Source organism: Zootoca vivipara, chromosome 16 (assembly GCF_965207765.1).
Source record: "Zootoca vivipara chromosome 16, rZooViv2.hap1.1, whole genome shotgun sequence".
Classification (NCBI taxonomy): Eukaryota; Metazoa; Chordata; class Lepidosauria; order Squamata; family Lacertidae; genus Zootoca; species Zootoca vivipara.
Window position 1 is genome coordinate 25516002 of NC_142599.1, and position 14692 is coordinate 25530693.

Consider the following 14692-nt stretch of genomic DNA (forward strand, 5'->3'; position numbering starts at 1 on the left):
ATTCACGGAGCAGCAGGAAGGAACACAGAGACACCTATCAATCGCTATGAATTATGATGGCTAAATGGACCCTCCATGTCCGGGGGCAGTTTGCCACTGATCTCCAATGGGAGGGTAGTGTTGTGAGTCCCAAGACCTCATACAGGGTTGGTCATTCCAGGATGCAAGGCTTTGGAGGAGTTGGCCGTTGATGACCCAGAGGGACAGGCCTAGTCAGGACCTCGAGAGATCAGGGAGACTCCAGGGGAGGAAGTTGCGGGTGAGGAGTCAGATCCCAGGGAGGGTCAGAGTGGGGTTCTGCTTCAGCCTCCCATCCCATCTCCTGACACATTGCCCTAGCATCTCCTTTTGTCACAGCTTCAGCTTCCAAGGCTGTTTGCAGCTCATCCTCTCAGGAGAACCTTACTGTGCAGCCTGGGGCAGAGCTGTTGCTGATACCTCCTCCATCACCTGGGTTACAGAGAAGCCAGCACAGGTGCAAACAGACAGCACAGGCTCAGCCCACCAGAAGGAGTTCCTGTTTGCTTGCCCGATACAAAGGACGGTCCCGCTTGTCACTCTGAAGCTTTGCCTGCCCCATATGACTCAAGGGGGCATGTCGCTTGATGGATCAACATCCTAGCATGCTTAGCCATGCAGAGCACCTGTTGTGTCTTTCGTTTTTTTAATTGCATTAGCATAAAATCAAAAGCATCATCAAACTTGCAGAGCATAGGAGCAGTATAGAGCTTGTAGAAAAATGAAATGTAGAAAAACACACCATTAAGGCCAGATTTTGTGATCTGGTGGGGGAAGAGAGATTTGTACATCTGTATTTGACACATATGAAATGAAATCCCACCAAACAGCATTAGAAATGTTCCAGGTTTCCTTAGACACACGTAATCTGTGAGTTATTTTCTCTGCAATAATCAGAGTCTGCATATTGTTGTACCACAACAGGGAGCTTAGCCACGCATAGAACCTGATGTGACTTTGGATCCTAATCTGCCTGTGTACCATACTGATTGGAGCATTAGAGGTTTTAGCAGAAACTGGGATCTGAGTTCAAATTCTTTCACCTCCCCTGAGAGGCAGGGCTGGTGGGGGCAACAGTGGGGAGGCACCTGGTGGCTCCTAGTTGGGAAACAGAATCTGAGACAACCGAGCCGTTGGCCGTCATCCTGCAGGGACCTGCTTGCATTCTTTTCAACAATCTCTAGACCTGTCAGGAACTCGGCTGCCCGGCCTTAAGGAACAGGTGGCTGGAAGCTGCCTCTCTCATTGAGCCACCAAGCCATCAAGTCGGCTGGGGCTCTCTGCACGTCCTTGGTGTATAGCACAGAGATATATGATGGGCTCTGACATTTATCCCCGCCTGGCAGGCAAGCATCGTTTGTTCACCGCTCAGGAGTTATTGGCTGCCGTGTAACTGTTCCCAGGCGACTCACCCTCCTGGTACAGTCAAAGGAGTTCCCCTCCTCACCTCGTCTGGGCAGAGTTCAGCAGCAGGCCTGGATCCAGGTGTCCAGCTTAAGCTGGGCCAGAAGCAGGGTTTGATGTGTTTCTTAACAAAACATAAAGATCCAGGGTTCTTTAATAACTTTAGAGGAGCCCTGTTGGATCAGGCCAAAGGCTGATCCACCTAGTCCAACATCCTCTTCTCACAGTGGACAAACAGAAGCCTGTGGGAAATCCACAAACAGGGCCCAACCTCCTGTGGCTTCCAGCAGTTGGTATTCAGAAGCATAGCATTACTATCTCTGACTGTGGAGGCAGAGCATAGCCATCACAGCTAGTAGACTTCAGTTGCCTTCTCCATCCATTTGCCCAATCCTCTTTTATAGCCTTCCAAGTCAGTGGCCATCACTGCCTCCTGTGGGTGAGAGTTCTGTTGTTTAATTATGCGCTTCATGAAAAAGGACTTTATTTTTTCTGTCCTGAATCATTTTAGCGAATTAATCGGCTGATGTTACGTTGCTGTTGCTTTTAAGTTGCTTTTAAATGGCACCAAGAACCCAGCAATGTGGTATGCACCCCCAAAGATGCTAAAGAGTGGGGGAAGGAACTAATCTGAAAAACACTCCCCAAGTGACATGCTCCAGATGTTTGTTGGACTCCAACTCCCATCTGCCTTGGCCAGCAAGGCTGATGGTCAGGGATGATGGGAACTGGAGTCCAAGGACTTCTGGCAGGCACCATGTCGGCAGACCTTGATGTAAATTAGAAAGAAATCTCTTCCTTTATTCCACTATGATTAAAATTGTAAGAAAGTTGAAACCGTTCTGTACCTCTTTCCAGATAGGTTCAGGTCTTCTATGCCCTTCATCTGCAACACAAAGGTACATGTTTTTCCCGTCATTTCCCCCCCTCTATTGTTCAGAGGAGCCTCCCCATCATAGCTGCCAATTTCTCCCTTTTTTAAAGGGAAATTCCCTTATGCTGAATAGGCTTCCTCGCAAGAAAAGGGAAAACTTGGCAGCTATGCTCCCCATTCAGAAACAGTCTATTCTTTGAGCTCCAGTTGCTGGGGAGTGAGCAGATGGCCTTGGGATCCTGCTTGTCGTCTTCTGTGCATCCATTTTCTTGGCCATGGTTGGGAAGAAGATGGGCCTTAGACCACCAGGGGTCTTCTTTTGTCCTTAGGGTGCGCCCTGGGGTTCTGGCACTCAGCCCCTTCCTCCAGGCAACAGGGCCTTCCTCCCTTGAGCCTGAGTGGCCCTTTAAGATCTGGGAAAGGAGCCACCTTCTAATGGAGGCAGTCCTTAAAAGCTTCTCTGGCTGCCTCGGTGCAGATGCGCTTGAGTGCTGGAGAGTCCTTGCATCTCCGGGGTGATGATTAATTTAAACAGACAAGGAGGGTTCCTTGCGCTTTTGCCTGCTTCTCCTGTTCCAGAGTGCACCGTGTAGCCTTCTGCCTGAGTGGCTTTTCTTAGCTGAGATTATGTCAGGCGGAGAAAGAGGAAGATTCAGCCAGCAGAAGGAGACAAATCTCAGAGACATGTAAGGAGAGGGCACTACCTTAGAAGATTTCTTCCATCGCATGTGACACAATTCTGGTACCGGGGAGGAAGCGGGGGGGGGGAGGATGCAAAGACAAGGCAGGGTGCAAAGAGACACAACAGCAGGCAATCCTTGGAAGGGGGCTGGAGAAAATGGAGCTTAGTTGGGATAAAAGGGAAGAGGCCCAAAGCAGACCTCACCAAACTGGTTCTTTCCACATGCTTTGGAGCAGGCATCCCCAAACTTCGGCCCTCCAGATGTTTTGGACTACAATTCCCATCATCCCTGACCATTGGTCCTGTTAGCTAGGGATCATGGGAGTTGTAGGCCAAAACATCTGGAAGGCCACAGTTTGGGGATGCCTGCTTTGGAGTGTAACTCCCATCAGCCCCAGCACCATGTGGCTGATGGGAGTTGTAGTTCACAGTATCTGAAGGTTGGGGAATGCTGCTGTAGCACCATGACATGATCATGCTGAGCCAGAGAGATAATTTAGCGCAGCGTTCTCCAACCTGCAGTCCTCTGGCTGTTTTGGGACTACAGCTCCCATAAGCCCCAGCCAGCACAGCCATAACTGGCAAAGGCTGATGGGAACTGGAGTCCACATCTGGAAAAACACCCAATATGTGATCACACAGTTTAGTTCCACCAGGTGCTGTTGTGGAATTTCAGAAACTGAGAATTGCCCAGAGGGTGATGTTTTCCTCCCTTCTTCATAAAACTCAGGGTGCTGGAGGGGGGGGGGGGCGCAGATGGAAGCAGGTGTTGGGTGTCATCTAGTAAGACTAGTGTGGGAGCAGATTCAATATACTTAACACATTATTATGGAACTTGCTTTCTGCCCACCAGGGGGGGAAAAAGATTTTGCTAGGGGTTGAGAGCCATATTCATGGAATATCAACACCTTTTTGGCAATGGCAGCTGAAGGAGAACCTCCAAGCACAGCAGTATATCTGCTAAAGTGCTTCATGTTCTCCCCGGAATAACTTGGGCAAAAACAAACCTCAGAAAAAGCCTTATCCTGAGTCACACCATTCATTCCAGTCGCCTCACCTCAAAAAGGGTATTGTAGAGTTGGAAGAGATTCAGAAAAGGACAACTGAAATGAAGAAAGGGGCAGAGAGACTCCTCTATGAAGAAAGGTGGCAGCATTTGTGGGACTCATTAGTTTATAGAGTAAAAGCGAGTAAGAGGAAACATGAGAAGAGTTTATAAAATTGTGCAAAACACGGAGAGAAAAGTTTTTTCTCCCTCTCCCATGACACTGGAACTTGTGGACATGACATCTATTGCAACTCAATGTTGGAAGATTCAGGACAGATAAAAGGAAGGACTTCTTCATGCTGCACATAGTTAAACAATGGAACTCTCCCACAGGAGGCAATGATGGCCACCCACTTGGATGGCTTGGGGAAAGGATTGGACAAATTCATGGAGGAGAAGGCTATCAATGGCTACTAGTCACGTTGGCTGTGATCTGCCTCCTTGGTCCAAGGTTGTTGTTGTTGTTGCTGTTGTTTAGTCGTGTCCGACTCTTTGTGACCCCATGGACCATAGCATGCCAGGCACTCCTGTCTTCCACTGCCTCCTGCAGTTTGGTCAGACTCATGTTGGTAGCTTCGAGAACACTGTCCAACCATCTCGTCCTCTGTCGTCCCCTTCTCCTTCTGCCCTCAATCTTTCCCAACATCAGGATCTTTTCCAGGGAGTCTTCTCTTCTCATGAGGTGGCCATGCCTCAGTGGTAATGCCTCAGAAAACCTGTTTTGTTGGAAATGGCAGGTGGGAAGAGGGCTGTTGCGCTTAGATCCTGCTTGTGGGTTTCCCACAGGCACCTGGTTGGCCACTGTGAGAACAGAATGCTGGACTAGATGAGCCATGGGCCTGATCCAGGAGGCTCTTCTGACATCCTTACATCCATTTAGCTTGCCATCCACTTGAGAGCCTTCAACTGGAGATGCTATCAGTCTCACAAAACATGCTGAACAATCCCTAATGCTTAAAAGTCAGTTAATAACCTCTGCTTTCCACCCTCCCCACTTCATTCTTTTGTCCATCTGGGTAAAGGACCATATATTGCCCCTGCTTTGCCCATGTACTAGGTGAATGTAATTGCTCTGGCTGCAGGCCAGACTCTCTTGACTCTGCATATGCCTATCAAGTATTCAGGTAGCTCCTGCGCTGTGATGAGAATGTGCCAAAGGTTCTGTCGCCAGGACCTTTCTGCAGTCACAACAGCCCTCCAGCGAGCCTTTCCCATGTCTGGCCAGCTGTCTCTCCCACGCCACAGCCTCCTCTGGCCAGCTTGCCATTCCCCCCAAATCCACACATGAACGACAATGCCTCCAGTCTTTTCTAATTTGATAGTCCAAGTTTTTTTATGTCAACCAGAGAGTGCTAAGGAAAATTGACTTGGCTCTTAATTTCTACCCCGAAGACGAGGAAGAAGAAAAAACCCAGTGCTGGGTCTTGAGTGGCAGCCAAGCATCATTCATTGACCCAGCCGTGCCACTACCTACGGATCACGGGAAACCAAACAAAATCAGTGGGCAGGAGATATTTGCGCTTTTAATTATTAGAAGAGGTGGCATCTCCCCCCCATAGAAAGCAGTTTGGAAGCTCCTCCACCCCCAAACCAAAAGCTTCAATGCATAGCTGCTTCTTAAGGAGGATTCTCTGACACCCAGGATTGATGTGTTCTGCCATCTCCATTTGGCCCATCTCCATTTCAGAATGCAAATGAAATCCCATGTATAATAAAATGTGCATATGCTTATACTTTGCGACATTGCCCCCCTCCCTTTTTTAGACTGAAGGCGCGCCAAGGTGCAGGTGGAGAAAATGAAGAAATGCTATTGGGTGACAGAGAGAAGGCGGAACTTTTCAACGCCTGCTTTGCCTCTTTCTTCACCCGAAAGGAAAACGGTGCCCAACCTGGTGATAATAGTATAAACAATGCAAGGAGGGAGCTGCAGCCCAAGATAGAAAAAGAGGTTGTCATGGACCACCTAGCTACTTTAAATGAATTTAGCCTGATGGGCTGCACCCAAGGATATTAAAAAAGCATGTGGATGTAATCTCAGAGTCTCTGTCTACTGTATACTATTTGGTAATTCTTGGAGAACAAGTGAGCTCTCTGCAGACTGGAGGTGGACAACTGTTATCCCCATCTTCAAAAAGGGGGGGAAAGAAGACTCAGGTAGCTACTGACCAGTCAGCTGACATTGATACCAGGAAAGGTCCTAAAACATTTAATTAAACAGTCAGTCTGTGAACACTTAGAAAAGGATGCTATGATTACTAAAACCCAGCATGGGTTTCTAAAAACAAATCACGCCAGATTTGCTTGGTAGATTGAGGGGATGCTGTGGACGTAGTGTATCTTGATTTCAGTAAGGGTTTTGACAAAGTCCTCCATGATGTTCTTGTGGAGAAGTTGGTAAAATGTGGGCTGGATGAGATGACTGTTAAGTGGATTTGTAGCTGGTTGACTGACTGAACCCAAAGAGTGCTCATTAATGGTTCTTCATTATCCTGGGAAAAAGTGGTTAGTGTGGTGCTGCAGGGTTCTGTCCTGGGTCCACTGGTGGTCAACATCTTTATAAACGAATTGGATGAAGGAATTAAGGTGATATTTATGAAATTCACAGCTAATGCTGCAGAAGATAGAATCAAGATTCAGAATGCCTTTAAGAGATTGGAAACCTGGGCCCAAACTAAAAAAATGAATTTCAATAGGGACAAATGTAAGGTTCTGCACTTAGGCAGGGGGTTGAACTAGATGACCCTTGGATTTCCTTCCAACTCTACAATCGATGATTCTATTATTCTAGAGGGGGCAAAGTGGCCTTGTGCAAACCCTTCCACGATGAGAAGCTCTCTGTCTTCACGAGACAGGAGACCCTCTTAATCCTAATCTGCCATGGAGCCCCATTAGAGAGAATTTGTAAGCAAAACTCGGGTCCTGCTCCAGTTTGCACGACTGATTTATTGGCTTCATTAGTCGGAGGGGAAGGATCGAGGTTGCCAGGGTGTGATTTATTCTGGCTGCCAGCGAGGCCATTTACCAGTCCTGATTTCCTCTGATAACAAATTCCCCCTTCTGTTTAAATAAGAAAAGGGGGAAAGAGACAGAGAGATCCAGAAAGATGTTTTGGTCCCTGCACAGCCTCTGGAGAGACATAATTCTAACAATTTTCATGACACGCCTCTTGGGTTGAATCTCAATCAGAGCAGTGCAGGGCTCAGAGCTCAGCTTCCTGAACCTGTCAAGGACCTTATGAGAATGAAGCAGCAGAGTTCAGAGATTGTATTGATTGCTTTTTTTCCTTCATAAAGCCAATTAAGTACCACAGATCATAGCATTCACCCTTTTTGCTGTTGCATCTTTTGATTGGTGTTAATGGTGTGTCAGGCACTGTATGGGTGACCCAGTGCAGAGTAGAACAGAGATTTTCAAATCGTATTCTAATTCAACCTTTTGCTAGCCGGTGTCCTCCTGATGTTTGGACTCCCAACTCCTATCAACCCCCAGCCAGCATGGCTGTTTTGGACTCCAACTCCCATCAGCCCCAACCAGCACAGCCATTTTTGACTCCAACTCAGAAGGGGTTGATGGGATTTGGAGTCCCACCACCTTTGGAGGATGCTGGGCTGTAGCAATACTGTACTCAGAGATGGGAACAATTGACATAGGCCTTAACCCATAGCTGCCAAGTTCCGGCCTGAGAAATAAGGGACTGGACCGGAAGTAGCGCTGCCGCCATTTTGGAACTGGGCGGAGCATGCTCAGAAGCTACTTTTGATGCTGCTCTGCCCTGTTCCAAAATGGCCGTCGCACCAGAAGTCACGCTGCAGCCATTTTGGAACTGGGCAAAGCAGCATCAAAAGTCGCTTCTGAGCATGCTCCGCCCAGTTCCAAAATGGCCGTCGCGCCAGAATAAACCGGGGGGAAACAAAAAAAAATCCGTTTTTTTTGGCTGGGGACAGCTGGAAAAACAGGGGTTTCCCGGGGAATACGGGAGACTTGGCAGCTATGCCCTAACCACTGGCAAACGTATCTGCGTAGAAAGTATTCCTTGAAGGCAGATAGCTTTAAAAGCCCTATGGATGTCATTGATGGATAGGGGAGTCCTGGGTTCCAATCTCTGCTTGGCAATATAGGCAGCTGAGTGGCCAGCTAGCCACTGTATTGCAACCTAACACACCTCACAGGATTGCTGCAACAATAAAATCGGAAAATGCCTACATGTACTTGTAGCTCCTTGATGGGTTGCAAAAACGATCAACCAGTCTATAAGCTTAGGGTCCATTTTGCCTTGTCTTACAACACACACACATGACTCACTTTCTGCCACGAGGGATTTGTGGGCAACATAGTCCTACCAAGAACCAAGTAAGAATGTCAGAGAATTCCAATGAAAAAGAGAGTGATTAAAATGGCCATTGTTCGCTTATTAGTCCTGTCTCCAGAACAGACATTAATCCAGCAAATAGAAAAGATAATAACTACCGTATATTATTCAGGCTGCAAAGAGTATATGATGATGCATAATTGATTGATTGTGTTTTTTTTATTTGCATCATGGCTCCTTTGCATTGAAGTGAATGCTGTGGAATAATGTAATTAATGGCGTAATTTATTTACTTAATGTTTTGCCATGACAAACAGTGAAACGTATAAAATAGTTTTGGTTGGAACCTTTTCGTTCTGTTCAAACAATAGCAAAATGGAAACATTGCTCCATTCGGCGAATATGGGGCACCAAAGCCATCTGGGGGGAGACAGTGTTCAGAGATGGACTGTCGCTGGCTTCCCCACCGAAGCAGAACTTGCTTTCTCTAGGAATTCGCCAGAGTTCAGGCCTGAGCATTTCCTGGAGCACCTGGTTTAGGTTCAGCTTCTCGTAAATCATGTTGCCTACCACCTGAGGACTAGAAGCTTACTTGATTGCTTTTTTAAAAAAATGAAGAAAGTGTGGACTTTCGGAACTGTATTCATATATTTTGCTTAAAGCCAGGTTGTGTTCTGTATGATTGCGGGCATGCAGAGTAAGCCAGTGTCCAGTCTTGTGCCCAAGTAGCCATCTCCGTAAGAAGCAGTTCTCAGGGCCTGATTTTGGAAGTCCAGCGATGTTACACAAGCTGGCACGTTGAACGTTGCACTGCATGCCTCCGAAGGGCCTTGTCACATCAGCTTAAGCTTCTTGCAGACCAAAGTGCAGGAGGAGTGCTGCGAAGAATGGAGATTGCATCCTCTTGAAGCACGTCTCTCTCTCTCTCTCTCTCTCTCTCTCTCTCTCTCTCTCTCTCTCTCTCTCTCTCTCTCTCTGTGTGTGTGTGTGTGTGTGTCTTCTGCTGCTGCTGCTGCCATCCTTCCTTGCCAGGACCTTTTCCAGAAGGAAACTGGCACCTTATTCTTCCGGGATTGGGAGGGTATTAGAAGAAGCAAAAACAAAAGCAATAAGTAGTATTAATGTAAGATTAGTACTTTTGAAATGCTGTCCCCAGGGAGGCTCGCCTGAAACCATCATTATATATCTTTAGGCACCAGGGCAAAAACTCCTCTGTAACCAGATCTTTGGCCTCTAACTATCTGTGGCCTTTCAGAAGGGAGTGGAATATTTTAAATGTATTCCTGCACCCTAATTTTAATATATATTGGGGGGCAGTGCCAGATTTACGTATGCTAAACAAGCTATAGCTTAGGGCCCCACACTCTTGCCCCCCCAAAAAAAAATTAAATGAAAAAAAACTGGATGTACATTTCCAAAATATAAGATAAAAAACAAATAAAATAAAACATATACAGCAGAGCACAGTGTTTTGTGTTGTGTAGGCTCCTATGATGTAAATAATGGGCTCCACCTGCTAGCCTGCTCCCTAAAATTGTATTTCGGTTCAATAATTACTTTGATAAAATACATATTTTGTTAAGTGAAAATGGTTTAGATACTTACTAGGTCTATAAATTACCATATAGCATATATTCAACACAAAAAAAGTGACAATTTGTTGTTGACAAAGGACAGCTGGACATATAAAGGGCCCCATTACCTTCAGTAGCTTAGGGCCTCATCAAACCTAAATCCGGCCGGGGATGGGGGGTGGGGCATTGTCTTGTGCAAGTTAAAGCGACTAACAAATTTAATTAAGGAGAAGAAGATGGCTTTAAAAGAGGATTAGACAAATTCGTGGAGAGAGGACTCCTGGTAGCTACTAGTCATGATGGCTCTGCTCTGCCTCGACAGCTAGAGGCAGCAATGCTACTGAATGCCACTTGCTGGAAGCCACAGGAGAGGAGAGTTGCTCTTGTGCTTGAATCCTAGAATCCTAGAATCATAGAATTGGAAGAGACTACAAGGGCCATCCAGTCCAACCCCCTGCCAAGCAGGAAACACCATCAAAGCATTCTTGACATATGCCTGTCAAGCCTCTGCTTAAAGACCTCCAAAGAAGGAGACTCCACCACACTCCTTGGCAGCAAATTCCACTGCCGAACAGCTCTTACTGTCAGGAAGTTCTTCCTAATGTTTAGGTAGAGCCTTCTTTCTTGTAGTTTGAATCCATTGCTCTGTGTCCGCTTCTCTGGAGCAGCAGAAAACAACCTTTCTCCCTCCTCTATATGACATCCTGCTTGTGGGTTTCCCATTGGGGCATCTGGTTGGCCACTGTGAGAACAGGATGCTGGACTAGGCCTCATCCAGAAAGGCTATTCTTACATACTTCATTTTTCTTTTTTCTTTGTACTTTTGATTCCAGAGTAGTACTTTTTACATTAATAATAAGGGCTGTAGCTCAGGGGCAGAGGACCCACTTTGCATAAGAACATAAGGAGGGCCTGCAGGGTGAGGCCAAAGGGCATCTAGTCCAGCCTTCAGTTCTCAGAGTAGCTGGCCAGATGCCTATGGGAAACCCCGCAAGCAGGATCTGAGCTCAAGAGGCCTGTTCTCTCCTGTGGATATTCAGGAGCATTGCTGCTTCCAACAGTCGAGGCAGAGCACAGCCATCATGACTAGTAGACATGGATAGTTCTCTCTTCCATGAATTTGTCTAGTCCTCTTCTACAGGCACCCGTGTTGGTGGCCATCGCTGCCTCCCCCAGGGGCCAGTTCCTTAGGGAAGGGAAGTGGGTGGGTATTCGTAGCATGGGCATACCCAGCGGGGGCGGGGAGCAGCTGCCCCCCCTAGAAGCAAAAAAGGGCAGGCAGCCGGGCAGCGCTGAGGGGCCGGCGGGGCGTCTCTCCCTCTTGCTCTTCAGGCCCCGTGGTAGGACGCGCCGCTGCTTCGCCCCAAGCAACGCCTCCATGGGCGGGAAGCGGCGGCTTTGCCTCTCCCTCTGCCCCGGCTAGGCTCCCCCAGCTGCTTTAGTGAGGGGCGGGGAGGCATTAGGGAACCGCAGGGGGAAGCGAGGGGACAGGCCTGGCGCAGCCTCGCCCGGGTGGGCGCAGGTTCCCCTCAGCCGCAGGCGCAGCCGTTGGCGCTGAGGGCCGGAGCTCTCCTGCCGGAGTTGGGCTTCCCGGGCAGGGGGCACACTGCTGCTTGGTCTCGCCCCGCCGGCCCTCCTCCAAGGGTGAGGAAGGGGGGGCGGCGGCTCCTGCTCCTGCTGCTCGCTTGACATGCAGCCCACAGCTCGGCTCAGCTCGGCTTGGCTCGGACGGCTGCTGGGGGAGGCGGGCCCCGCTCTTGCCGGCATGATACACAAAAGGCTGGAGAGCGAGCAAGCAAGCAAGCGGGGAGAGCTCCGTCTGCGCAGCCAAAGCATGGCAGGAGCCGAGAGCAGTGCGGCAGAGAAGACACCGGCAGCCGGCTGTCCCGTCCTGTCCCCTGCAGGGGCGCCTCTGCTTCTGTCCGTCGCCTGCCGCCGCCCTTGAGCGAGAGCGGCACCAGCCAGTGCAGGGAGCCGTGACTCCTTCGCTCACCAGCCCAGCAGAAAAAGAGCGGGCGAGGTGGAGGTGCGGGCGGCTCTGTATGCCCCCTTGATGCGCCCCCTGCTGAGTGGGCAGCCTGGAAGGACAGCCCTGCCTCCCATCCTCTCCGGCCGAGCAGGGTAGCTGCCGCCGCCGCCAACCCCAGAAGCACAAGGTGTTGTCGGGCCCCTCCCCTCCCATGCCTTGGCCCCGCCCCTGAACGACCATGGCTCCCCCGCGCCCCCAGTTTTGATCCTGGGCACGCCCCTGATTCATAGAATAAAAAAAACTGATTCGCAGTCAACTACCCTGTTTCTCCTATTTTAAGACGTAGTCATAAAATAAGCCATAGCAGGATTTTTAAGCATTCAATGAATAAAAGCCATACCCCGAAAATAAGACATAGTGATAGGTGCAGCAGCAATGCTGGCCGCTGCAGGAGGAGGAGGAGGAGGGGAAAAAATAAGACATCCCCTGAAAATAAGCCATAGTGGGTTTGTGTTTTTTTTTTGAGGAAAAATAAATATAAGACGGTGTCTTATTTTTGGAGAAACACGGTAGATATGGCTACTGTCAAGCTGGGGATCTGATCCAGCTCCTTAAGCCATCTCTCCATTCCCCCCCCCCAGTTTTGGAAATAGTAGCCAAAAATCGGGGGCGGGGATTAAAGTGGACCCTTTGGCTGGGGGTGCAGATTGTCCTCTCCCTGTTTATGAGATGGATCACTTATTGAGCAGGGAGAATATGATCACCCCACTTTCCTCAGTAGATTTGCCTGGAGAAAGCCTGGGTGGGTTAGAGAGCGTGTTTAAAGGTGTTAAGTTGCTTAAAAGGAAGAGATGTAACTCGGTGGTTAGAGCACCTGCTTTGCACACAGAAAGTCCCAAGCTCAATTCTTGGCGGCATCTTCAGGTAGGGAAGAAAAAGATTCCCTCTCTGGAGTCCGAGAGTTGCTGCCAGTCAATGTAGGAAACGCTGAGCTGGATGGACCAATGGTCTGACTCTGCGAAAGGCAGCTTACTAACCCTAACACTGTATGAGGCTGAAGGGGAATGTGTCGTCTTTCCTCCTTGGCATTGTGTTAAAACACACCTGAATGCTCCAGACCAGCAAACTGCTAAAACTTCTGCTTTTATAGAGGTGGGCACACTTGCTGATGATCAATTAAGCAAGGACATTTGATTAGCATCCCCTGTCTGCTACTTAACCTCAGTTCCTATGGAAGCAGTAAGGGTGTACTTAGTTTTTCCACACATGATTTCTCCATCTTGGCTTTGTTTCTATTAACTAAATCATGAGACGGAGTAATATGTCATGTGTTGTTGTTCATCTGAGGTTGCATTTACCTAATTTCAAGACCTGCTAAGGAACAAATGATTGCTATTATGTCCTGATATGTAAAACCACATAATTCTTAGAGGGTGCACTTTCTTTTTCCCATGACTGTATGTTGTAGGTATTTCTCGTCTGTGTGCTGTTTCATTTGTATACAGTCATACCTCGGTTTAAGTACGCTTCGGTTTGAGTACTTTCAGTTTAAGTACTCCGTGGACCTGCCTGGAACGGATTAATCTACTTTCCATTACTTTCAATGGGAAAGTTCGCTTCAGGTTAAGTACGCTTCAGTTTAAGTACTCCACGGACCGTCTGGAACGGATTAATCCACTTTACATTACTTTCAATGGGAAAGTTCGCTTCAGGTTAAGTACAGACTTCCGGAACCAATTGTGTACTTAAACCGAGGTACCACTGTATTTACAAAATCACACCATGCAGTATAAAAAAGTATCTCCCTTCCCCGCCCCCATTGCTACCTTCCAATTTTTACAACAGCTTTTCCATTATGGGCTCTTTGCCAGTCAACGTTTTACCAGTGGTCAATATTCATTAATTGTAAGGTTTTCCAAGTTCTAGCGATTACTGTTCCAGCTGCTGTTAATAAATGTGTTATTAATGCCTTACTCCTCAATTGGTCCATATTTGAAGTATATAAATAAAGTGAAGCTAAAATGCTAGGGTTATTGGGATTGTCTGAACTGTAATCTTAAAATATCTCTTTTGAAACTTTAAAGGGAAGAACTTTGGGGGCCTGTAATGCCCACCTCATATTTCAGAGGAGCAGTTCTAGCTGCTACAATTCATATCTTTGAACTAGGAAATTCAGCATCAAAATCATGACGAAATCCAAGAATAACCACAGATGTGGAAGCCTGCAGTCAACTCGTATGCATTCAATTGATCATCAATCAAACGCTATGTGTTATTTCCCAGGGAGACTCTTGACCTTGTGGACCTCTCCTCCTCTAGGTTTTCCGGAGTGGCGAGGGCATGGGGATCCGACTGGACAGTGCCTCCGCCTTTCAGGGGGCCATCATCTCGCCACACTACGACTCCCTCCTGGTGAAAGTCATTGCTCACGGCAAAGACCACACCACGGCAGCTTCCAAGTTGAGCCGCGCCCTGGCTGAGTTCCGGATCCGTGGGGTCAAGGTAAGAAAGGGCCTCCAGGCTCATGCGCTTTCAGTTTTTGTTGTTTGCCAAGGCTGAGACTTGTGCTAGGGGCAGCTGACCTTCTTGATGTTTCTCCTTATAACATGTACTTTTATTTATCCATTTGGGGCGGGGATGCGTGTAAAGATTAATTTTGGCAGCCACTGTATAAATGCTTCCTCTTCCATGCATTTTGAGTGTCTGCACACTACAGATATACAGGTGAAACTCAGAAAATTAGAATATCGTCGAAAAGGGCATTTATTTCAGTAATGCAACTTAAAAGGTGAAAACCAATATAGGAGATATTAT

General features: G+C 47.9%; 1 protein-coding gene across 7 annotated transcripts in view; it reads left to right on the forward strand.

Annotated features, from left to right (window-relative positions):
* The window catches only part of PC (pyruvate carboxylase), a 286650-nt gene that overhangs the window by 182954 nt on the left and 89004 nt on the right, over positions 1 to 14692 (forward strand). For all 7 annotated transcript variants that reach the window (XM_060269527.2, XM_088659084.1, XM_060269530.2 and 4 more), the window contains one exon: positions 14198 to 14380. In XM_060269527.2, coding sequence (XP_060125510.1) covers positions 14198 to 14380 — 183 coding nt within the window. The remainder of the gene's footprint in view (positions 1 to 14197; positions 14381 to 14692) is intronic.